General features: G+C 43.7%; 2 protein-coding genes across 6 annotated transcripts in view; one reads left to right on the forward strand and one right to left on the reverse strand.

Moving 5' to 3' along the window:
• LOC137352200 (protein-arginine deiminase type-2-like) overlaps positions 1-1,201 on the forward strand; it is an 85,279-nt gene extending 84,078 nt beyond the window's left edge. Inside the window, exon 20 of the mRNA XM_068017406.1 lies at positions 1,071-1,201. Within this exon, the coding sequence (XP_067873507.1) occupies positions 1,071-1,134 (64 nt within the window). The 3' untranslated portion in view covers positions 1,135-1,201. The remainder of the gene's footprint in view (positions 1-1,070) is intronic.
• ccdc30 (coiled-coil domain containing 30) overlaps positions 1-24,437 on the reverse strand; it is a 130,787-nt gene that overhangs the window by 16,529 nt on the left and 89,821 nt on the right. For all 5 annotated transcript variants that reach the window (XM_068017398.1, XM_068017400.1, XM_068017399.1 and 2 more), the window contains 9 exons: positions 23,566-23,920; positions 17,928-18,056; positions 13,311-13,481; positions 11,722-11,931; positions 8,629-8,786; positions 6,563-6,728; positions 4,888-5,009; positions 3,431-3,572; positions 1,665-1,801 (listed from right to left, as the gene is read on the reverse strand). In XM_068017398.1, the coding sequence (XP_067873499.1) occupies positions 1,665-1,801; positions 3,431-3,572; positions 4,888-5,009; positions 6,563-6,728; positions 8,629-8,786; positions 11,722-11,931; positions 13,311-13,481; positions 17,928-18,056; positions 23,566-23,920 (1,590 nt within the window). The remainder of the gene's footprint in view (positions 1-1,664; positions 1,802-3,430; positions 3,573-4,887; positions 5,010-6,562; positions 6,729-8,628; positions 8,787-11,721; positions 11,932-13,310; positions 13,482-17,927; positions 18,057-23,565; positions 23,921-24,437) is intronic.

The raw sequence follows: 24,437 nt of genomic DNA on the forward strand, positions 1-24,437 counted from the left end.
TGGGGAATTTCCTTACTACTTGACGATGCTATTTAGACTGGAGTGGTAACTTTAGATTAAAGGTACTCCCTCTAGCACAAGTTTAATTGCTTGTTAATTTACTTTAAAGTCAAAAGATGTGTATCTGAAGGGTCAACACTTCAGCTAATTGGTTTACTGAAGTTAACACAGTCTCACACAACCCAACATAAAAAGAATCAAAGATGTTTCCTTGATTTGAACAGTAACATTGATCAGTTTAGGTTTCAGCTGTCTAAGCCCTAAGCTCTGAAATTCCCTTCCTAAACCTCTCCCTCCTTTCCTTCCTTAAGACACTCCTTAAAACCTATCTCTTTGACCAAGTTTTTGGCTACCTATCCTAACATTGCCCTATGTGGGCCGGTGTCAAATTTTTTTGGTAACACTCCTGTGAAGCGGCTTGGGACATTTAAAGGCACCATATAAATGCAAATTGTTTTGTCTGTTTGACATGACATGTTAAATGTTCCAGTCTTCTGGAATATGCACCACTGTACTTAGGTTAACTGTTTCTCTGCTGTTATAAATTTAGATGATGGTGTTTCTAAAATTGTCTGGCAATCTGTATATTAGATGAATAAATACAGCTATTAGTTTTAACGCCCAATTGATTAAAATCAGTTTGAAACAGGATGACAGTTCTTCTGAAATTTGTTGCATTGGAAAAGGTCAAGTTTAAAGTAACAAGAATGATCCCAAGGTTAGAAGGGATGAACTGGGAGGCAAGGACTGATAAACTCAGGTTCTAGAGTGAGTTGGGGGGGCATCTCATTGAGGTATTTAAAATATTCAACAGTCTGGATAAGGTAAACACAGAGCATGGCTTCAAAGGAAGTCAGGTTAGTACAACCGAATGTACAGACCATAGGGGCATGTTTTAAGGGACAGGATGACCTTTTCTCATTTTTGCTTGTTCTTATGTTGGCAGTGAGACAGTGTTAAATTCAGTAAATAGAATATGAGTGGGGTAAATGTTAAAGGGGGTCACTTGGGAGTCACTTCTGATGAAAGGTCATGGACCTGAAATGTTAACTTTAATTTTCTCCCCACAGGTGCTGCCAGACTTGCGAAGGATCTGAGGAAGTTGTCAAAGAAAATAAAACAAAACCACGTTAAAGAAAATGTGGCTTGGCAGCAAGAGGGAAACATACTCATTGAAAACATTTTCTTAAAAATAAAAATAAACCTGACAACCTAGGGCTCATTTTGTGTGGGACAGCTCATTGTAGCTCTTTGCCACAATGTAAGGCAAGATCATTAAAAAATAACTATAAGGCCAGTTCTGCATCCGATTGCCACAGTAGGAGGGGCATTTTGAATAATACCAGGCCCCACTTCTGCCTCCTTCGTCCAGTAGCGGTGGGATTTTGAGTTGATACTGCGATTCTACCAGCCCTGCTGATGACGTCCACATGGAAGGGTCATATGCAAGAAGTGCCCATTCTCATTTCTGGTGGGATTTTAAAATGATTAAAAAGTGCGATGGACATCTGGCCAGGTAACCAGGTCCCACCCTAGATTACTCTACAGCTTGCCCAGATTTCAGGGTTCTGGTTTTTAATTTTATCCCTCTTGCACAAATAAAAAGTAAAAGTTTACAAAATAAATTCTAATGCCTAAAGACAGTATGTCTGCAGTGCTGGTACCTGTGCTTTACATTGCAGACAACTGAATTGTTGTTCCGTACAACATCCTCCTTCTCATTCAACTGTTGTAGAAGCTCTCTCTTTTCGACAAGGAGCAGATCATTTTCATACGTGACCTTCATGTTCCAAGCATGTTCCTGTGGGTCAGTGAAAAGGGACAACATGAGCACGATTAATCGCAGCTCTATTTTTAAAATGTTTAATTTAAAATAAATGTTTAATGTTCATTAGGGTTACTGGTGTTGGTACTGGGGAATGAAGCAACATGAATTCATGGCACCAGAGTCAGCGTCGGACATTCTCAGGTTAGATTACAATGTGGGTTAGATATAGAGTAAAGCACACTCTTTATCAGTGTCCTATAGTAAGCACTCTCAGGTCAGGTACATCACAGGTTAGGTATAAAGTAAACCTCCTCTACTACCAGCCTATGCCCGTTGAGAAAAATAAGCAAAATTAATCAGTGATTTTAAAACATATTTTGCCTTGTGAGCCAGGAACGATGTGTCTGCTTAAAACTGAATGTAGCGCCTTTTGATGCAACAGCCGGCAACAATGCAAGCTGCCAACATTCTGCCCAGATTGCTTTCTATTAAAAAGGAATTTTTTATCCTCTAATTTCTTACCTCCTCTCCTGAAGGTGCTGAAATGTGCTGGGGAAGGGTTCCACATCCTTCAGTACCACAGCCAAGTGGTCATTCTCCTCGTGCAAGAGCAGAGAATGTCAACGAGGTACTAGCAATCGGGAATGGGAAACCTAGTTGATATTTGTCCTCCCTGTCTGGTGACACTGCGCCCAATTGCAGTACCTTTACTGCTGCCCTGGCTAAGATCAGCTAACTCAGCACAGGTCATGGATCTAAGCTAGGGCTTTCCTGGTGTGTGCCGCTGAGTGACACAATACCTTTATTAACTGAGAGTTGGATGATCTAAACAAATACAATTCAAATGCACAAAGAAAGGCTCACCATGTCCACTTCACAACCAAATACTTTTAAAAAGCAGGGCAAGATTTAACATGGAGGTGGTGGCCCCGCCCACCAGCTAGAAAGCAGGGACAAGGCCGCCTCCGCTGGCCCTGGAAGCCACGAATGCATTTTACAGTCCTCAGGCAATTAACTGCCCGCAGTCGTGGCTTCCACCCCTCTAAGGTAGGATGTGCTGCCTCCAATGGAAAATACCAGTGGTGGCGGGAAGAGGCCCTTAAATGGTCATTAATTCGCTACTTAAGAGATTCAATTGACCCAACAGCGGGCCACCGCCACCTCCCCCACTGCTGGTAAAATACCAGCGGAGGTGGGTCCGCGGCGGGCACGGCACCCTCCCCCCCACCATCCCACCTGATTTTACGCCCTCCCCCCACAACCTACCTCCCAGCCCACCTCTGGTCAGGGTGGGGTGGGGTGGGGTGGGAGGGGGGAGACGGTGGGAGGCGTGTAAAGTTCCAGCCGTAGCCATTGTGGTTTTGTAGGCACATGTGGCAGCAACTGCACCCAGGAAGTTCTGATAAAACAGCAAATGAGATGAAAGGCCAGTTAATCTGTATTTTGGTGGAATGAAGAGAAGCAGAAATGCTAGCCAGCAGAACTCCCTACTCTTCTTTCACTTTAGGCAAAGCCTCCTTCTAACTCCCTATGTGAAAGGTGGCACCTGTGACAATGTAGCACTCCCTCAACACTGCACTGGAATGTTGACCTAGATATACGCTCAAGTCCCAGAGTTGGGCTTGAACACATAACCTTTGGTTTACAAGTAAACAGACTCACCTTATCCATCAGGTTTTTCATCAATTTGATCTCACTTTCCAGATGTTTTATTTTACCATCCCGCAGCATCACTTCACGGATAAAGATCTCTTTAGCTTTGCGCAGCTTCTGTTTGTGTCTCACCTGTTTCTCATTATACAATCTGGTAATAAAGAAAAACAAAACTATTTATTTAGCAACTTTCACATCCTCAGGATGTCCCAATGTGCTTCACCATCAATGACATCCCTTGAGAAATTGAAACATGATTTTATATGGTATACCTCTTGCTTCTTCCTTGTACAATGCTTTTCTTATTCTGAGCAGACTTCATTGGAGGTTTTGTAACAGATAGCACTTCCTTGCTTCAAAAAGATGAGGAGGTTGTTGGTTTGGACAAGTTTTACTCTTATTCTCATCTCCTGTCCGCCATCTCTATAACAAAATATTTTGGAGCAATGTGCAGAACAGGCTCGAGGAGCTAAGTGGCCGACTCCTGTTCCTATGTCCCTACATTTCTATGTTGAGATGTAGTCACCGTTGTAATGTATGCAAACTCAGTAGCCAATTTGCGCACAGCCAGCACTACAAACAGCAGTGACTTACTGACCAGATAACATGTTTAAGTGGTGTTGGTTGAAGGATATATATTGTCCAGACCACCAGCACAGTACCAGATGCCAAGGTTGACACTTATTGAGGTGGTGTTAAAGCCTGCAGAAACATTGACAAAAAGCACAGGCCCCGCTATATTGTCTGGCTGCAGGCAAGGCCAACCCTCCCACTCAAACTTCTAATGTGATTTAATAATCACTGGTTGCTATGGACTTTGCCCAGCAATTGAAGGTCAGAAGTAAACTAATCCTGACTTTTAACATCCAGTGCATGTGTCAGTACAGATGTTTATCTTTTGCACTAATACTTTGGAATTCATCTTTCTCTATTTTGCCCTAACAACACAGTTTAGCCCGAACCTTGAGGGGCCACCCCCTAACACCACCAGTGTGATTTTATTTTCCATTCTTTACACCAACCATCCTTAGGCCCGCCTGGCTGAAATTGCCAATTAGTAGTCCATGCCCACCAAGAATTAGATGAAGTCTGCCCTAGCTAATTTCACAGACGACCCTTAAAGCTGGCAGATGGAGAAGACTTTCACCCAGCAGCCAGTGTTGGATTTGAACGAAAGCCCCAGAATTGAGGGGCCAGTTCCTGCTGTGTTTTTTAAGGGAGTACTTTCACTTGATCTTAGGATGCTGGGATGGCCATGCCTCTACAGACCTCGCGCTTCAAAATTGAGAATTACTGGTGTAATTGCTGTAAGTGAGACCAACAACATTTTCACTGCTACGCTTTGGTTAATCCGGACAAACGGAATGTCTAAACCTTCTTATAACAAAAGATGTTAATGCTGGGTTTGTTCCCCATTAGTTCTTTCCCACTCTCTATCACCCCTGATGAATTGATCATTCACTTGCCTGACTTGTGAATCCAGTTGTTGCAGAATGTTTTGCAGCTCTTCCTTAAGTTTCTCTATCTCTTGTTTGTGTGTACCCAGCTCATCCATTAGCTTTTTATTAACCTTTTGATTACCGAGATTCTAGATAGAGAATGATTTATATTAGTACTGGGAAGTAGCAAACAACCACTTTATGGTTTAAAATGAGACAGAAACGCAGCACACCCTGAAAGACGGCAAATAATATTCTTCATTTTTAAAAATAATGTATGTTCTTCATCATTCCATGGTTTTGTTTAGGCGCCCACTTGTAGTATGAGTGCATCCTATGGGTGACTCCTCACCTGCCCAGTTGATACACACCTTTCCTCCAGACTGCCTGCCCAAGATAGGAAATTTTGCTGGTGGGAGTTATGGGGACAATAACAAACTAGTTTGGAAGGCACTTTGGTCACCACATGCTCCAAATTGTAGGTTTACTTCAAAGGAATGCCTGTAATATCATCCAGGATTCCTGCTCATGATTGCTATTCAGTGACCCTGCTGGAAATTCTGTGTATGCAAAGATTGGGTGAGGTCCAGATCAGGCTCAGCAGTGATATCCCATAACTGAACAGTTTGCGTACAGTTTTGGTCTCCTTACTTGAGGAGGGATATACTTGCATTGGAAGCAGTTCAGAGAAGGTTCACTGGGCTGATTCCTGGGATGAAGGGGTTGGTCTTATGAGAAAAGGGTGAGCAGGGTGGACCTATACTCATTGAAGTTTAGATGAATGAGAGGTGATCTTATTGAAACATAAGATTCTGAGGGGGCTTGACAGGGTAGATGCTGAGAAGATATTTCCCCTCGTGGGGGAAATCTAGAACTGGAGCACAGTTTCAAAATAAGGGGCCTCCCATTTAAGACGGAGAGAATTTCTTCTCTCAGAGGATCGTTAATCTTTGGAATTCTCTTCCCCGGAGAACAGTGGAGGCTGGGTCATTGAATATATTCAAGGCTGGGTTAGACAGATTTTTGATCTACAAGGGAGTCAGGGGTTATGGAGGACAGGCAGGAAAGTGCAGTTAAGGCCACAATCACATCAGCCATGAGCTTATTAAAGGGTGAAGCAGGCTTGAGAGGCTGAATGACCTATTCCTGCTCTGATTTCTTATGTTCTTATGTCAAGCACTCACTTGTCTAGACTCACACATGAAGACTAGCTAACTGGGTCAGAAATCTGAGGTGCAGCCAGTGATCATGGAACTTGGCGGCACAGTGGCACACACCACAGCCTCACAGCTCCAGGGACCCGGGTTCAATTCTGGGTACTGCCTGTGCGGAGTTTGCAAGTTCTCCCTGTGACCATGTGGGTTTTCGTTGGGTGCTCCGGTTTCCACCCACCTCCAAAGACTTGCAGGTGATTGGTAAATTGGACGTTGTAAATTGCCCCTAGTGTAGGTAGGTGGTAGGGAATACGGGATTTCTGTAGGGTTAGTATAAATGGGTGGTTCTTGGTCGGCACAGACTTGGTGGGCCGAAGGGCCTGTTTCAGTGCTGTATCTCTAAATAAGAATTTTTTAAAAACTGCATCCCAGTCAAAAGTCAATGCCTTCTGAGCAGCAAGAATCAAAATTGAGAAAAAAGAAAATCTAATTCCACAGCCAACGTAATTAGGCATCATTCAGCTGTATTTCAGCCCTCAGTTACTAACCTCAGCAAAGATGGCCTCCTTTTCCTCTTCCAGAACCTGCACCCGTGACCCTTGTTGCTGTATTTGCTGCTCCAGGTCACATTTGCCCCGTGATAAGCATCCTTCCTTTTCTAGCATTGATTTGATTTGTTTCTGGAGCTCCTCTGTGTTCTGATCGGCAAGTTTCCTAACAAGATAGAGAGGGAGAGTTACAGACACCTCATCTACAAACATTCACTCCCTCCACCATCGATGCACAGTGGCAGCAGTGTGTACCATCTACAAGATGCACTGCAGCAACTCACCATGGCTCCTTAGACAGCACCTTCCAAACCCGCGACCTCTACCAACTAGAAGGACAAGGGCAGCAAATGCATGGGAACAGTACCACCTGCAAGTTCCCCTCCAAGTCACACACCATCCTGACTTGGAACTATACCGTCATTCCTTCACTGTCACTGGGTCAAAATCCTGGAACTTCCTTCCTAACAGCACTGTGGGTGTACCTACCCCACATGGACTGCAGCAGTTCAAGAAGGCAGCTCACCACCACCTTCTCAAGGGCAATTAGGGATGGGCAATAAATGCTGGCCTGGCCAGCAACGCCACATCCCATGAATGAATAAAAAAAAAAGACAGGGTGCAATGTCTCTTCGGCTCCAATATTTATGGGCAGGGTGTGGAGCAGGACACTCAGATGGCTTGGAACATGTTGCCATAAAAATGCAACAAGCTTGTACGCAAAGGGTTGGGTCATGTTCCTGTTTTTTACATTTTTAAACCAATCCCCACTGTCCTTACCCTCTCCTGCCTGCCATGCAAGGGGCAGGATGGGGTGGGGGAGTGGTGGTGGGGTGGTAAATATTGAGCCTAAGAGTTCAGATGCTGATACGTCTGGGAACTTCTCTATGTAATCGACACAATCAGTGTACAATCTGTAGAGATTATACATACAGTCATTGCACATTAGAATTTTCACAGGCTGTACTGCACTACAGGAAATTTTCACTTAAATTATTTGGTAGTTGTGTGGGAAAAGGTATCTGTGAAATTAAATTTGGTGCATTTAAATCTAATTTAATTTAAAGGTGCTTTTCCTTTTGCTTAAAGATGAGCTTTGGGAGACCAAACTATATGTACTGTTGTCCTACTTTTGCAGTCCGCCTTTAAAGACCCGAATAATGTATGCCACCTTCTGCAACAAGATAAGTTCAGCTTTGTGTGTTTTTCCTTATAACTTTGAGCTTTATGCCCTAGAGTTTATGCGGGATTCCTCTTTTCTTTTTTTAAAAAAAAGCTGTCCACAATTCTCGCTCTCCTCTCCTAGAAGTGGTAATGGTTCCGCTGGCCCTGGCTCCCTCCAATACCTCGTCCAAAAGCACATTCTTCACATGTGAGTTCTGACCAGGAGGAGCACCGCAGCCACGCCCAATTCTGTCCTGCTTTGATGGCCACACACATGGAACAGCAAGAGGTCAGTGGAATGTGATCAGCAGCAGGAGCCTTGGGCAATTTTCACATGGCTAGCCTGGTTATACCACGGCCACTGTAGCACTGCATCCGCTGCCCTGTCTGAATCCTTCCAACTTAGCTCAAGTCAGGTCTTCAACCTCTAACTCCTGTCCTGTACAATTCAGTGCCATGTGGTGTGTTATAGTCAGCCATTGGGTGGTGGTGTGGGGTCGGGGGTTGGGGGTGGGGTGCGGAATAGAAGCAAATTGCAGCATTAGCAAGAAGCAATTTAGAACGATGTGGCAGCTAATCTGTCCAGGCACACTGTTGTGGAATTCTGCGATTCAGTCAATAATTCAGAGTTTGATAAGAATGATCGTTTAGATTAACATCAGTGCTTCAACCTTCCTAATAATTGACCTTAGAAGTAGTAGCGTAAGATAAGACTATATGCTTGGTTTCATACTCTTTTACACAATACCCACTCTCTTTCCAACATCATGGGATCCTGTCCCTTCAATGAAGTGGATGATCAACCATGATCATATTGAATGGCAGGGCAGGCTCGATGGGCTGAATGGCCTACTTCTGCTCCTATGTTCTTATGTTCCTAAGTTCCTATGTTCAGAGTTTACCTCTGAAGGATTTCCTCCTGTAGCTGGTTCTTGAGCTTGGCTGCTGTGTCCCTGCTTTCCTTTAGCTCTGTTTCCAATACTTCCCTCTCTTTCATTCGCGCCTCAGACATTCGTAGCTGATGCTGAATGTTGGACATGTGCTGCTGTAGCTCTGCAGTCTTCAGGCCCAGGTCACATAGTGATTGTCCATGGGAGTGAGAGAGAGAATGATAAAGCATTTTTGATAACTTACAAACGACACTTCTCAAACAATCTACCAATCTAAAAATTAAACAAACAGTCCAGCCAAGCAGATTTTGAAACAGGGCTTAGAATAAGCGGATTAAAAAAAAATAAACTGCTTCATTTACTTAGTCAAAGTTCTATGCTAAAGATGTACAGTGTAGCTCCAGAATCCAGTTATTGCATAAGATTATAATACAGAAAACTCTTTTTAAGATGGCTAAGTTACGCCTCCACATTAGTTCCAAGTTTGGGTTGGATCCTGTTTTTTCCTTAATTCATCTGACTGAGAAGTATGGGGAAAAAACAAATTGAGTTCATTCCCAACTGAAACGCCACTTGGCTACATATTATCTGAAAGCAACACGTATGCATCTCAGCTGACTGAAAAATTTAAAACTATACAAATTGAGACCTTGTTTAACCACAACTAGTTTTAATTGATGAATTTTGTTTGACTGCTGATGGGTACGAGTTAAAGGAAATTTGCTGGATTACCTGACTGCACTGCAGGTAAGTAGGTAGGAAGGAAGGAAAAGAAGGGAGAAGAACGGTAAAGAAAGATATCTATACCGAACCACATCACAACTCTCAAAAATATCTCAATGCATTTCCCGTACAAATCATTACTTTGAAGTGCAATGAATGTTGTTTCATAGGCAAACATGGCAAAGCAAGATCCCAGAAACAACAACACGGGGAATCTTTTCAGTTAATCCATTTTTAATGCCATTGGTTGAGTAAGGAATGTTGGTAAGGACATAGAGCCATAAGAACCGAATGTCCACCTGGAACATCAAAACAGGTGTATGGGACCTCAGTTTAACATCTTATCAGAAGAATAACAACTTCAAAAATTCAGTATTCCCTCAGTACCACACTCGAGTGTCAGCCTAGACAAACTGGTGAGCTTCACAGTATGAAAATATATCATTTGGAAGTCTAGGCAGAAAGGTGTACTGGGAGGGACATTGCCAACATATACTGTAGATCGCGGCATATAAATCGACCCAGCATACAAGACAACCCCATTTTTCTGGCCTTAAAAGTCATGTATTTTGCATATACTTGACATATAAGTCAACCCTCCCCCCTCCACTTTTCAGCCATGATATGCTATACTGACATTAGCAGTCAGCCTCAACTTTTCGCCCCACAAATGCATGTTTTACCTACCTTACAAAAGGGCGCAAGGGATCATCAAGCAGGTGATAAGGGCTGTGTTGTGAAGATGCGCGGGAGTTTAAAACACGTCCGCACAGAGCAGACCCTGCGTGCTGAATGATGAAGAGAAATGGGTCCTCCAGCAAATCCGACGAAGTATGAAGCTGGTTTCAAGCTAAAAGTCGTAACATTTGCTAACTGGTCAAATAACTGCTGCAGCGAGGGAATTCAGTGTTAGTAAAAAAAACTGGTGCGAGAATGGAAGAGGTTGTCCATGACCAAATGCGCCATGAGAACTGGGAGCAGTCATTGGGCTGGTCTTGGGAAGCATGTATCGGAATGCGTCTGCGGAAATCATCATCACCAGAAATGCAATGCGTACATACGCACTTAATCCCTGAGTCCAGCAAAGATTTCAGAGTAACAGCTAGTTGGTGCAGTTGCTTTATGGAATGAAAATGGCTAGTGTTACGGCAGAAAACCAAGATTGCTCAGAAACTACCAAAAGACCTCAGTGCCAAAATTACCAGTTTCCAGCGATTCATCATCAGACAGCAGCAAAAACGCTTTGATTGTGGTTAAAGGTATCTTTGTAGAATTAATTTATTCAATAAACCATGCCACATTAATTTAATATGAATTACTGGCGTTATGTTTATTTTCACATTTCAAAATGGCGACCATCCACACCCAAAAATGCGGATCACATTTTATACTCGCCATTTAAGTCGACCCCCATTTTTGGAACGATATTTGGAGGCTTCAAAGGTCGACTTATACACCACGATCTAAGGTACTATCGGCAAACAGAGTTGAGCTTTCCGCTGAGAAAAATTTAATTATGAATGGCAGAAACACACACCTCCATTTCAAATCAAGCAGATTCCAATTATAACTCAAATGACTGCCCATCAGACCCATCTGCCAAATTTTGCTTCCGTTTTACCATCTAAGGAAAGGATTAACATTACTAATAATCAATTAAAGCAGTTAGCGTTAATAGGGAACATTTCCATAATTTCAGTTGTGGTCTTTATTTTCAAAGAAAAAGTATCTGAGAATCGGTGTTCATTCTGAAACGGTGGAAGTTTACCACATTACATTATAACAAGCTCCACACCCTTGCCCGCCTGCCTCCAACCCCACCAAACAAATCATCTACCTACTCTCCATAGGCTGTGAATTATACAGGGGTAAAGTTCTATTGCTATTTCCAGTTCTGTCTTGTGTGAACATGGATAGTGGATTGTTAGCAGGCAATCCTACTGAGGTAGTTTGCAGATACATATCAGACAAGCTTGATCTGTATCAAAGCACACACACGCCCACACACGTATGGTGAGGATACTACAACATCCTGTTGTAATTTGGAATCAATGGTTAGCCATATCATTTTGGTGCTCTCAGTCGCATCCCTGATTTTTTTCTCCTAATTCCTGCTCAGTGCTCACTGCCCCCAACAACCACCTCCACCACCACCCCCCTGTACCCACCCCCCCACCCCCCACCCCAATCCTTTGGATGCTTTGAAGGCACTAACTGCAAACTGTTGCTAGTTCAGTTTTAACAGGCTACGACGTTTTGCAGAGCCCAAGAGAGTGATTACAAGAGATAACCCAGGAGTGAACACCTTCTTTTCACATGTTCACGTTTAAGGATCAAAGTTCTAGAAAAAAACCCCCCAGTAAACTCTGCATCATCTCTCACCTTTTTCTCTGCACTTATAGTTCTGTTTTTCTCTGCTATGAGTTCGTCTTGCACGCTCTTCAGCTGTTTGCTGAGGTGGAAGGTCTTGCCACATTCTAATTCCAGTTCTTTCAGCCTCTGCTGCTTAATTTCACATTCTGATTTCAATATCAAGTTGTGTTTATCCAGTTCAGCCAACCTACACTGCACTGTTTTGAACTCCAAGTTCACCTATAAATATAGAATTATAGAATTTAAGCACATTATTTTGGACCCTTTCATCTGTGCCACTGCTAACTCCACCCCAGAGCTGTCTACTTTCTCCACACCCTTTATTTTTTTCATTTCACTCTCTCTTTTTATTATTTAACTCTCTCTTAAATGTTGCAATCAAATTCAACAGCCAGATGGCAATCTATTCAAAATTCTAATAACCTTTCTGTGAAACTCTTTCCCCTTTTCTTTTCTGGTACATAATTTTTCAAACCTTTCCATAATTTTGAACATTTCTATTAGCTCTCCCCTTAACCTTCCCTGCCCTAATAAGTGCAGCCTTGGTGTCTCATCAGAAGTATATCCACTCACCCCTGGTATAATCCTTATATCTGGACTACACATGGGACTAATGGTTCTCTAAAGACACAAGCAATACTTGCATTAAGCATGTAGGTAACACAATACATGCAGATAAATGCACTATAGGTAAGTGTTGGAAGCTGCCTCTGAACAATTCAAAGACCAGAGCATTGGTGCAAAGGCTATGGGCCAGGATATCAAGCTTTAAGTCGATAAACACCAATTTGTTCTTGGCTGCATGGTGGGCTGGAAAAATGGACCATCATTTTGCTTCATTATTAGGAGCAAGGGCCTCACACATAAACATTTCTGACAAAAGCTAAACTTGGTTACTAGAGGGAGTCAGTGAAGAATTTCTCCAGTGCCATTGTAAATGCATTTGTGAAGAATTTCAGTTTGGTATTTTGGAACAAATTTACAATCTTTCAGACAAATGAAATATTTGTAAACACATTGTCCATCGCAACCAGAGGAAGTCTTACCCAGGTTCCTTTACTAGGAACTACTGGCAGCTGGAGGCAGGTGCAACCCGGAGCTACAAATAAGCAAGAAAAAAAAATCGAAACGTTCACTGGCATTTAAGTGAGTGTCATCAGACGAGGACATTTCAAGAATGTTACAAAAAAAATCATGAGTTTATCAGAGGAATGGACTCTTTTGTGGAGTCACTGACTCGAAAGCTATTGTGATAGAAAAGTATCAGCGGCAATGTGGGCCTATCTGATATTAGAGTAGGAATGCTTAGCACCTTTCAGACATTATGGGCCAAATGGCCTCGTTCTGCATTGTAAATCATTTTATGTTTTTAAATTAGTTTATTACTTTAACAGAAGCATTAGCCAGGCTAATTTAAACAGGAATATTACAGAGCACAATTTCTGGAATATAGTCATTTATGGCTACATGCTAGCTTCAGCTGTATGTATCAAATCAGCTCCTGCACATCACTAAAATTTAATAAATCAATTCACTCTTCCACTTGCTTTAACTGAATAACCCTTATTCTTGGTCCTGGACATTTTCCACATGCTCACCCTGACATTTTCCTGATCAAGCAGCAAATTTTGTTTTTGCAGCTCTATCAGTTGCTCTCTCTTGTACTTCAGTTCCTTTTCAGCAGTGCCGCACAGGTTATGCACCCTCTGCAAGTCCTGTCGCAGCTGCCGAGACTCCTCTGTGTGCTGCACCAGCATGGCTTCCTGCGACTTGAGATTTAAAAAAAGGAGTCAGTTTCATTTTTATAAGGACTACGGGATTTCTACATTTTCCACCACACCTTTGCACGCAAGTGCAGGAGATGCAACACCTGCCCTTTTACCACCTTCCTTCTCACTGTCCAAGGCCTCAAACACTCCTTCCAGGCGAAACAGCAACTTACTTCCAATTTAGTATAATGTATTCACTGCTCACGATGCGGTATCTTCCACAGTGGGGAGACCAAATGCAGACTGGGGGATCGCTTTGCGGAACACCTCCGTTCAATCCGCATGTGTGACCCGAGCTTCAGTTCCACTCCCACTCATACCTTTCTGTCCTCAGCCTCCAATGAAGCTTAACGTAAACTCAAGGAACAACACCTCATCTTTCGACTCATCTTACAGCTGTCTGGACTCAACATTGAATTTCAGATCATAACCTCTGCCCCTTTGTTTTGAAGGCAGCTGTTGGTGGTGATTCTGTTTTCCCATTCACACCTCCTCTGGCCAAATGTTTTGTTTTTTACTTGCCCTATTACCATCTCTTTTTGCCTTGAGTATCATTTCTTCTGGCATTTGATCACTCCTGTCTTCCACCTGATGACACACCTTCCTGTTTGTTCTTTCCTCCCTTCTCCTCCCCCCTTTCCCTACCAGGCTTAAACACTGTTACATCTCTAACCTTTTCAAGTTCTGACGAAGGTTCAGCAACCTGAAATGTTAATGCTGTTTCTCGCTTCACAGATACTGCCTGGCCTGCTGAGTATTTCCAGCATTTTCTGTTTTTATTTCAGATTTCCAGCATCTGCAGTACTTTGCTCTTGTCTTAAATTAAAGGTAGTGTTAGATTAAAGGAAGAGGCTTATAATGTTGCCGAAAAGAGTAGTAAACCTAAGGACTGGGCAGATTTTCAAATTGAGCAAAGGATGACAAAGAAATTGATAAAGAAAGGGAAAATAGGATATGGGAATAAACTAGCTAGAGACATGAAAACAGATTGCAAAAGCTTCTATAGGTGTGTAAAGAGCAAGAGATTAGTGAGAGTAAATGTGGGTTTTTTAGAGGCAGAGATAGGAGAAATTATAATGGGGAATACGGAAATGGCAGAAACAATGATGGTAGAAGACACAAAAACATATTTAATGCAATGAAGACCAAGGGTCTAAATGAAAATGAGGAACTTGAGGATATTAGCATTAGTAAAGAAATAATACTGGAGAAATTAATGGTACTTCAAACCGACAAATCCCCTGGGCATGATGGCCTAAAGCAGACCATTGACACGCTGAAACAATGCTTCTGCGGCCTGGACCACTCAAAAAGAGCCCTGCAGTACTTAGCAGAACATCTATCATGGTGGTCTGCTGCATGCTGTACAACCTCGCCATCATGAGGGGACAGCATTTGCCACTAGCTATACAATGAGCAACTGAGGAGCAGGAGCATGAAGACAAGGAGGAAGAGGAAGGGAGGAGGCAAGCTGGACAGAACCTTCCGGAACGGTGAGTGTGATACCTGTAACCTCAACTCCAAAGGCTCAGACCTTGGGCCTCTGCTATTTACAATCTCTATCAATGACTTAGATGGAGGGACCAAGTGTAATGTATCCAAATTTGCTAATGTTACTAAGATGGGTGGGATGCAAAGAGGCTGCAAAAGGATTTAGACATATTAAACGAGTAGACAAGAAAATGGTAGATTGAATATAATGTGGAGAAATGTGAAATTATCCACTTTGGTAGGAAAACTACAAAATCAGATTTTTTTTAAAAATGGTGAGAGACTAAGAAATGTTGGTATTCAGAGGGTGTCCTTGTACACAAATCACAGAAAGTTAACATGCAGGCACAGCAAACAGTTAGGAAAGAAAATGGTATGTTAGCTTTTATTATAAAGGGATTGAAGTATAAGAGTAAAGAAATCTTACTGCAATTGTATAGGGCCTTGCTGAGACCACACCTGGAACACTGCGCACAGTTTTCATCTCCTTGCATTGCAGGGAGTGCAGTGAAGGTTCACTAGACTGAATCTGGGATGAGGGGATGGTCCAAGGGAAGAGATTGAGTAGACCAGGTTATCTCATTGAAGCACATGAAATTCTTAAGGGGCTTGACAGGATAGATGCTGGGAAGATGTTTCCTTGGCTGGGGTGTCGAGAACTAGGAGTCAGTCTCAGAATTAGGGGTCAGCCATTTAGGACTGAGATAAGGAGAAATTACTTCACTCAAATGGGTTGTGAACCTTTGGAATTCTCTACTGGAGAGAGCTGTTGATGCTCAGTTGTTGAGTATATTGAAATCAGAGATTGACAGATTTTTGGATACTAAGGGAATCAAGGGATATGGGGATTGTGCAGGAAGGTATAGCTGAGTAGATCAGTCATGATCTTATTGAATGGCAGAGCAAGCTGATTGGCCTACTCCTCCTCCTATTTCTTCTGCTGTCATCATGAAAGTGGATTACAGTGTGCAAAGGGGAATGCAGAGTGTCACAGCAGTCCAGCAACCTGTCCTCCAACAGATTAGTAGTATTGTTGGGGCATCATCCCAGGGGACGGCAGGGGCTCCATGGAGCACAAACCTGCTGTCTTCTCTCAGAAAGGCAGCATTTACCCTCCCACTACTACCACTTTGTCAGCATACTCGTTGTTGCCAGCCAACTAAAGCTGCTGCTGTCCATGCTGAAATGATGCAGTCTGCAGCCACAGCTGGTGGAGGTCATTATCCAAGGCCAATCTCTTCCACTGAAAATCAGCAGTCTTCCACTAGCCATGCTGCACATGGAAGACAGGCACTAAGGGAATGCACAAGGGTGATTAGTTGACTTTTGTATGCAATATGGGATTTCATTCATAAATTTGCTTTTGAATGTTTATTTTGTGGTGCCTTTTATTTTTGCATTGTGGTCAAGTGGACATTGTGATGGTCAGTGACAGAGGGAAGACAAAGTGTGGAACTATTGGTGAAAGGAGAATTGAGGTTGAGTTTACTAGTATTGCACTTAAGTTAATTCTTCACGGACAGACCATTCAGGAAGGGGCTGTCCAGGTTGCCTCCTCCCTTTCTCTTCCTCCTGCTCCTCAGTTGCTCATTGCATAGCTGGTGGCAAGGGCTGTCCCCTCATGATGGTGAGGTTGCACAACATGCAGCAGGCCACCACAAATCTTGATACCTGCTCTGCCAAGTACTGCAGAGCTCTTCCTGAGTGGTCCAGGCAGCGGAAGCATTGTTTCAACATGCCAATAGTCTGTTCTATCACATTTTGTGTAGAAGCACGGTTTGCATTGCATGCATGTCATGTACAGGAGTCATCAGCCATCTCAGCAGCAGATAGCTCCTGTCGCCCAATAGCCACCCTTGAGCCTACCGTGGAAGCACAAATGTAGCTGGCACATTGGACTGCCACAGAATGAAGACATCATGACTAGTTCCAGGATAATTAGGACTTAACTAGGCCTTAACAAGCCTAATCGGCTACCCGCCACGTGTGGGTAGGTAGCCTTGCTGGCTCCAATCCTGCCTCCACAAAAATAGCCTGGAGGCGGGATGGAGCCAGGAACTGGCATAACGGTAGGTGGGATTAATTTTTGGCCCCACCTGCCTCTGATTCCAATCCCAGAAGGGGCCAAAGGACTTTATGTTTAATACAGAAAATGCTGGAAACACACAGCAAGGTAGGCAGCATCTGTGAAAAAAAGAGTAAATTAATGATTCAACCTGTGTGGCAGAAACATGAGTTTCCACATCTGTCAGACATTGGCTGACTCTTTCTGGCCTGGAACTTGCATGGACCAGAGATTCAGATCTCCATTTGCCACGAAAACTATATGAATGCAGCGTAAGAAATCAAGCATAGAAACGGCAGAGTGTGATACACAATTCTCACACCTGCTGGAAACAGGATTGAGAAAGTAGTCTATAATCGTCTCACCAAAAAAGTATTTTAAAATACCCAAGATCAGCAGTTAATGAATGTGCATCTTAGCAAATTGAGTTCATTACAAATCACCAGTTGCCATCAAGTGGTAAGAACTGAGTAATGCAGCAGAACTAATATACAGGTCAGTCAGAAAGCGATGATTGCTGCTACTAGGCAATTCCACAGGCATCTCACTATTCCTGATGTGCAAGCCTAAACAGTGAATTTTGCAAGATGTTTGATGGTCGGAGCTATTACACTTTCCAATAAAGGTCACAGCAATTATGAGCAGAACCTGAAGCAGAAACCCTACTTGCTATATAAATATAAGTTGTTGTTTTTGTTGTTGATTCCCCTATCTCCCGAATGCAAGGTTCAACTATAGCATCCTAACTGCTGTACTAACTGAGATCAGCTATTTCACAGCCTGGCCTTTCTGGAATAGTACCAAATTCAGGCAGTGCATTTAATCATTAGAAGGCATCAAAAGGAACTAAGAGCAACAATCTTTAAAATTTTCTCCTATTCTACAAGTACCTTAGCTCTGTTGTTTGCTTCCTCCAGCTGCATTTCTAGGGCATGTTTCTGCTGGTAAGAATTCTTCTGTTCTAACTCTAGAGAAGTCTGCATTTGGCTCATTTCCAGCTTCAGGGCCTGCAGCTGCACCTAAGAGAGAACAGTCAAGTCAGGGAGCTACAGACATACTTATTGTTGTAAACAGAATAGACAGTAAGATGCTAATCCCAGAATAGGTTTTGATTGTTCGGTTGATACTAGTGTTGTAGTGTGAGAACACTGTACTAGCAGAAGTACCATGTTTTAGATGCAGATGGAGCATTCCTGCTGCTGGATCAGACGGTTGTGAGGTTGACTCCATAATCTAAGCTCATGTTCCATTCCAGCACTGAAAGCATGCTGTATTATATAATTATAAGATTGCATTGATTTAACTGCCTTATCATGTGATCAGAACATCATAAAATGCTACACATAGAAACACTTTGAAGTGGAGTAACTGTTGTTATGTACACCACAATTTTGAGAAAAGCATGAACCCACATCAGTTTTTGGTTGTATGGGGTAAAGGAGGTGAGGGGTGGAGTGAGGGAGAGCGGAATGGATGTTAGCCAGGATCACACAGGGGGTCCACTCCATTCTCTTCTTTGGATGGAGCTTGGGACCATTAACATCCCTTTTAATCAGTCAACAAGCTCTCAGGTAATGTCTCATCTTAAGGACACGACCTTAAAAGCTGCAGCACTCCCTTGAATACAATCTTAAATCCTGTTAAGGGGCTCAGGCCACAATAAACTGACATGGGAAACATCTTTACAACATTTTCTCAATGCTCAGACATACACATTAAATGGTCAAAATTCAAGACAATGATGGAAGAGCTTACACCACTCAACTGGGGCAGATAGCAGTCAAGAAAGCCTGCGTTGTGTGGAACTTAAATACTTTTAAGGGCAAACCATGGAGCATGCAAGTTAAGTATTTATCAAGTATACTTATTAAGTATCATCACCTCATTCCATGACAATATGAAAGGCACAATTCAACATGGTGGCTCCTCATCAGACCCCTTTCCTATCCTGAGTGGCGTGAAACAGGGCCGTGTCCTCGTACCCACACTTTTTGGGATTTTCTTCTCCCTACTGCTTTCACATGCGTGCAAGTCCTCGGAAGAAGGAATTTTCCTCCACACAAGATCAGGGGGTAGGTTGTTCAACCTTGCCCGTCTAACAGCGAAGTCCAAAGTACAGAAAGTCCTCATCAGGGAACTCCTCTTTGCTGACGATGCTGTTTTAACATCTCACACTGAAGAGTGCCTGTAGAGTCTCATCGACAGGTTTGCGGCTGCCTGCACTGAATTTGGCCTAACCATCAGCCTCAAGAAAACGAGCATCGTGGGACAGGACGTCAGAAATGCTCCATCCACCAATATTGGCGACCACGCTCTGGAAGTGGTTCAAGAGTTCACCTACCTAGGCTCAACTATCACCAGTAACCTGTCTCGAGATGCAGAAATCAACAAGCGCATGGGAAAGGCTTCCACTGCTATGTCCAGACTGGCCAAGAGAGTGTGGGAAAATGGCACACTGACACGGAACACAAAAGTCCGAGTACATGAAGCCCGTGTCCTCAGTACCTTGCTCTATGGCAGCGAGGCCTGGACAACGTATGTCAGCCAAGAGCGACGTCTCAATTCATTCCAACTTCGCTGCCTCCGGAGAATACTTGGCATCAGGTGGCAGGACCGTATCTCCAACACAGAAGTCCTCGAGGCGGCCAACATCCCCAGCTTATACACACTACTGAGTCAGCGGCGCTTGCGATGGCTTGGCCATGTGAGCTGCATGGAAGATGACAGGATCTCCAAAGACACACTGTACAGCGAGCTCGCCACTGGTATCAGACCCATCGGCCGTCCATGTCTCCGCTTTAAAGACGTCTGCAAACGCGACATGAAATCCTGGGACATTGATCACAAGTCGTGGGAGTCAGTTGCCAGCGTTCGCCAGAGCTGGCGGACAGCCATAAAGGTGGGGCTAAAGTGTGGCGAGTCGAAGAGACTTAGCAGTTGGCAGGAAAAAAGACAGAGGCGCAAGGGGAGAGCCAACTGTGTAACAGCCCCGACAATCAAATTTTTCTGCAGCACCTATGGAAGAGCCTGTCACTCTAGAATTGGCCTTTATAGCCACTCCAGGCGCTGCTCCACACACCACTGACCACCTCCAGGCGCTTACCCATTGTCTCTCGAGATAAGGAGGCCAAAGAAGAATGATTAGCAAGAACAGATTGAAGAAATATGACCCTAAATTGATTAATAAGACAGTACCAAAGAAAATGTAAGTGAAATCAAACTTTAAAAAACCTGCAGAGAGAAAACCGAAGGAAAAAATGCACAAACCTCCAAAATGTGCAAAAGGGCACTCAGAGGAGCAAAGAGGGAAGTAAAAATGAGCACAGAAAGAAACCAAACAAAACAGTAAGAAAGTCTTCCAGTATTATAGCAGCACAGGGTTGCCAAACAAAGAACTTTAAGAATGCATATGGGATTGAAACTGAAGACAAACTAAACTAGCATACTAAATCCTTACTTCCCATAAGTATTCACTACAGAAGATATGAGTAGAATGCCACATGGATGTTGGGAAACCCTATGAGTTTGTATACCTATGCAGAAAGTTTTCAATAAAATTCCACATGGAAGGTTGCTAAACAAACTGGATATCCTAGGTAAAACGTGAGAGATGAATAAATAATTGGCTGAAAGATAGCAGCTAGCAAGCACAGATTTGGGCAGTGATGTTAGGTTGGGGAGAGAGGGGGCCTGTTTTTAACTCACTCACACAAAGTTAAAATCGGGCCCATAGATTCAGAAATTCCATTTAAATTGATCACATTTGCAGATTACAATCAAACCTGAGTTTTTTTCATTAATTCATGGGATGTGGACATTAGCAAGACCAGCATTTATTGCCCATTCCTAATTGCCCTTGAGAAGATGGTGGTGAGCTGCCTTCTTGATCCACGTGGTGAAGGTATTCCCACAGTGCTGTTAGGGAAGGAGTTCCAGGATTTTGGCCCAGCGGCACAGTGACAGGAGCAGCGACTTATTTCCAAGTCAGGATGCTTTGCGATTTGAAGGGAAACTTGCAGGTCTTAGTGTTCCCATGCACCTGCTGCCCTTGTACTCCAGGTGGCATAGGTCATGGGTTTAGAACAGGGTTGTCCAACCTTTTCGGCGGAGGGCCACATTGCAATTTTTCCTTGGCCCGGGGGGGCCAGTGAGCAAATTTCGAAAGATAAAGGCATTAAAAATTTATCTTACTAATAAAAACAACAACAAATCTGCATTTTTGTGAAGAAGCTTTAAATGAGAAGACTAATTTATTGACTTACTTTCTCATCACTATATTGAAAACTGATTTATTGACATACCTGGCATCGTTCTTACTTGCAGAAGTAGTCAGTCTCTGCCCGCACACTTGATCTGGCGATGCATAGTATTCAGAATAGATGTACATCTTTCAGGAGAGACCTTGATCTCCCTTCCCCCTCTCCCTGCGCTCTGTGCGTATGTCTTGTTCACTCTTCCCTCCTCCCTCCCCTCTAGGATTAGGGGACACAGATTGAAAATTTTGTGCAAAAGATGCAGGGGGAATACGAGGAGGCACTTTTTTACACAGCGAGTGGCAATGACCTGGAACTCGCTGTCCACAGGGTGGTGGAAGCGGAGATGATCAATGACTTCAAGAGAAAGCTGGATGGCCACCTGAGAGAAATAGACTTGCAGGGCTACGGGGATTGACCCCGGGAGTGAGACTGATTGCATAGCTCTGTGGAGAGCCAACATGGGCTCGATGGACAGAATGGCCTCCTTCTGTGCTGTGCTCTCTCTCCCCCTGTCTGTTTGTCTCTCTCTCTCTCTCTCTCTTCCCCACTCTGCCCCCTCTGTCTCCCTATTCCCTCTCTCTCTGTCTCCTTCTCCCCCTCTCCATAGCCCCCTCTCTCCAGCCCCCCCGGTGTCTGCAGTGTTCTCCACTCCGTGTTCCACCTTCTCTTTCCCCCATCTCTCTGTCCCCTCTGTTGCTCTGTTCCCCCTCTGTCCCCCTTTCCCTCTCTCCATCTCCCTGTTCCCCCCCACCCCCCCGTATCTTCTCCCCTCTCTACCTCTCTCCACCACTCTCTCTCACACAGTTGCAGAAAGTGGAATGTTCTTTGAACTTCCAACCGGCTTTTTTGAAAAAGATCAGAACCCTCCGGCAAACGCTGAGTCTGTTGGGAAATGGCTGTTCCCGATGTCAGTGGCTGTCACCTGCAAAACTGACAGTGATCTTTTTTACAAGAACTGACTTTCAAAAGAACTTTAAAAGAGCATTCCACTGTCTGCAACCTGTGAAACTGACAGCGCAATAGTTTAAAAGCCAGTTCTGACAATGGGAAATTTCTCATCTCCGGTCACGGTGAGGATGAGGAACGGCCTGGGAACAGTTACATCCCCGGGCCGGATGCAAATGTTTGGCGGGCCAGATCCTGGCCCATGGGCCGTATGTTGGCCAACCCCTGGTTTAGCAGGTGATGTTGAAGCAGCTTTGGTAAGTTGCTGCTGTGCATCTTGTAGATGGTACACAATGCAGCCACGGTGCACTGGTGGAGAGAGTGATGTTTAAGGCGGTGCTTTGTCATGGGTGGTGAGTTTGTTGGAGCTGCACTTATCCAGACAAGTGGAGGTTATTCCATTACATTCCTGACTTGTGCCTTGTAGATGGTGGAAAGGCTTTGGGGAGCCAGGAGGTGAGTTACACACCACAGAATACCCAGCCTCTGACCTGCTCTTGTCGACGTAGTATTTCTGGGACAGGTCCAGTTAGGTTTCTAGTCAATGGTGACCCCAGGACGTTAATGGTGGGGAATTCAGTAATGGTAATGCCGTTCAATTTCAAGTGGAGGTGGATAGACTCTCTCTTGTTGGAGGTGGTTATTGCCTTGCACTTTATGATAGCATCGGGAGAGGAGGGGATGGGGGAGGGGGTGGTGGATCACCTGATAAGAAAAAAAACACTTGAGTGTGTGTTACACTGAACCATTTAGAAGCTAAATACCAATTATTGGTGGGAACTGGTAAGGCGGGTCAAAAGAACAATGTTTTAATAATGGGATCTCCCACATGATTCTTCCCATTGGTGTCCTGTATGAAGATTGAAATTTAGAAGAGGTAAGTATCCTCCTCAATTAAAATGTGGTAATTTGTGTTTATGGACGTGAAATTTCCAAGTTGGCCCTTACAGTGACATGGATCTGGGGAAAGTTGTTTAGCCATTGTATGACTCCTCTTACATAGAGGTCTTTGTTTGGACACTGGTCATGGCACTCAACTTTTTCCAAAAAAGGCAGTGTATATCCATAAAATCTCAACAGAGTTGAGGCTTGGGTCTTCTTGGCTCTTTTGAGAAGCTCAGTTACCAAATAAGAGTCCAGGAATATACTTCAGGGCTTGTTGGCTTTACTTGTACCTTACAAGGGCTTTCCTGCCTGCCCCTCCACCCTACAAAAAAAAAGCTTTTGCCATTATAGGGGACAGTGCAAGATCATGGTCTGAATATCGGGGATATCTTCAAGACCTTTCTCTACATTGGCACAACAAGATATTTACAGTGCAACCTACCTGATTAATGTTTTCTGTCACTTGTTCTTTGGAGTGAATTAGGTCATTCAGCTGTTTCTGTATGTTGCACACTTCTTGGTTCAGGCACTGGTTCTCTTGTTGGCTACTTGCCAGCTGTTGCCGTATGGCACAGTTTTCCTGTGATAGCCGTTTAGTCTCCTGCTGGCTGGAGATGAGCTGCTGTCGTATGGTGGCAGTCTCCTGGTTCACAGACTGGCTGCCCTGCTGGGTGGTACATAACTGTTGCCGTAAAATAAGATTCTCCTGGTTCAGATGCTGGTTTTCCGTTAGCAACGTACTGAGCTGTTGCTGCATACATTCTAGCTGTTTGTTGGAACAGTCAGACATCTGGCAGCTGAGGAACAGAGTGTTACGGAGAAGTGGTTAGTATAACATCTTTGGCCTCCTACAGTGTTTCAATGAAGCTCAACAGAAGCTGGAGAAACAGCACCTCATCCTTCAACCAGGCAGTTTACTAGCTTCTGAACTCAACAATGAGTTCAGCAATTTGATATCATAGCCTCTCCACCCATTTTTTTCTGACAGCAGGTGCTGGTAATGATTCCACTGTTGCCATTTACAGCTCCTCTAGACCCATCTCTTGCTCCTTTACTTGTCCCATTACCATCCCTTTTCACCTTGCACCATTGTCCCTTTTGTCATTTTTTCACTCCTGCCTTCCACAATGACACAGACCTTCCTTTTTTGCTCTTTCTTCCCCTGCCCCCATTTAACCTGCCTTTGTATTTGCTTCAGGCCTGCTACATCTGTAACATTTCCCTGTTCTGATGAAAGATCACTGACCTGAAATGTTTACTACCTCTCTGTCCACAACTGGGGCTTGATTTTAACATACCCTTGACATGGGCTCT

Source organism: Heterodontus francisci, chromosome 37, assembly GCF_036365525.1.
Source record: "Heterodontus francisci isolate sHetFra1 chromosome 37, sHetFra1.hap1, whole genome shotgun sequence".
Taxonomy (NCBI): Eukaryota; Metazoa; Chordata; class Chondrichthyes; order Heterodontiformes; family Heterodontidae; genus Heterodontus; species Heterodontus francisci.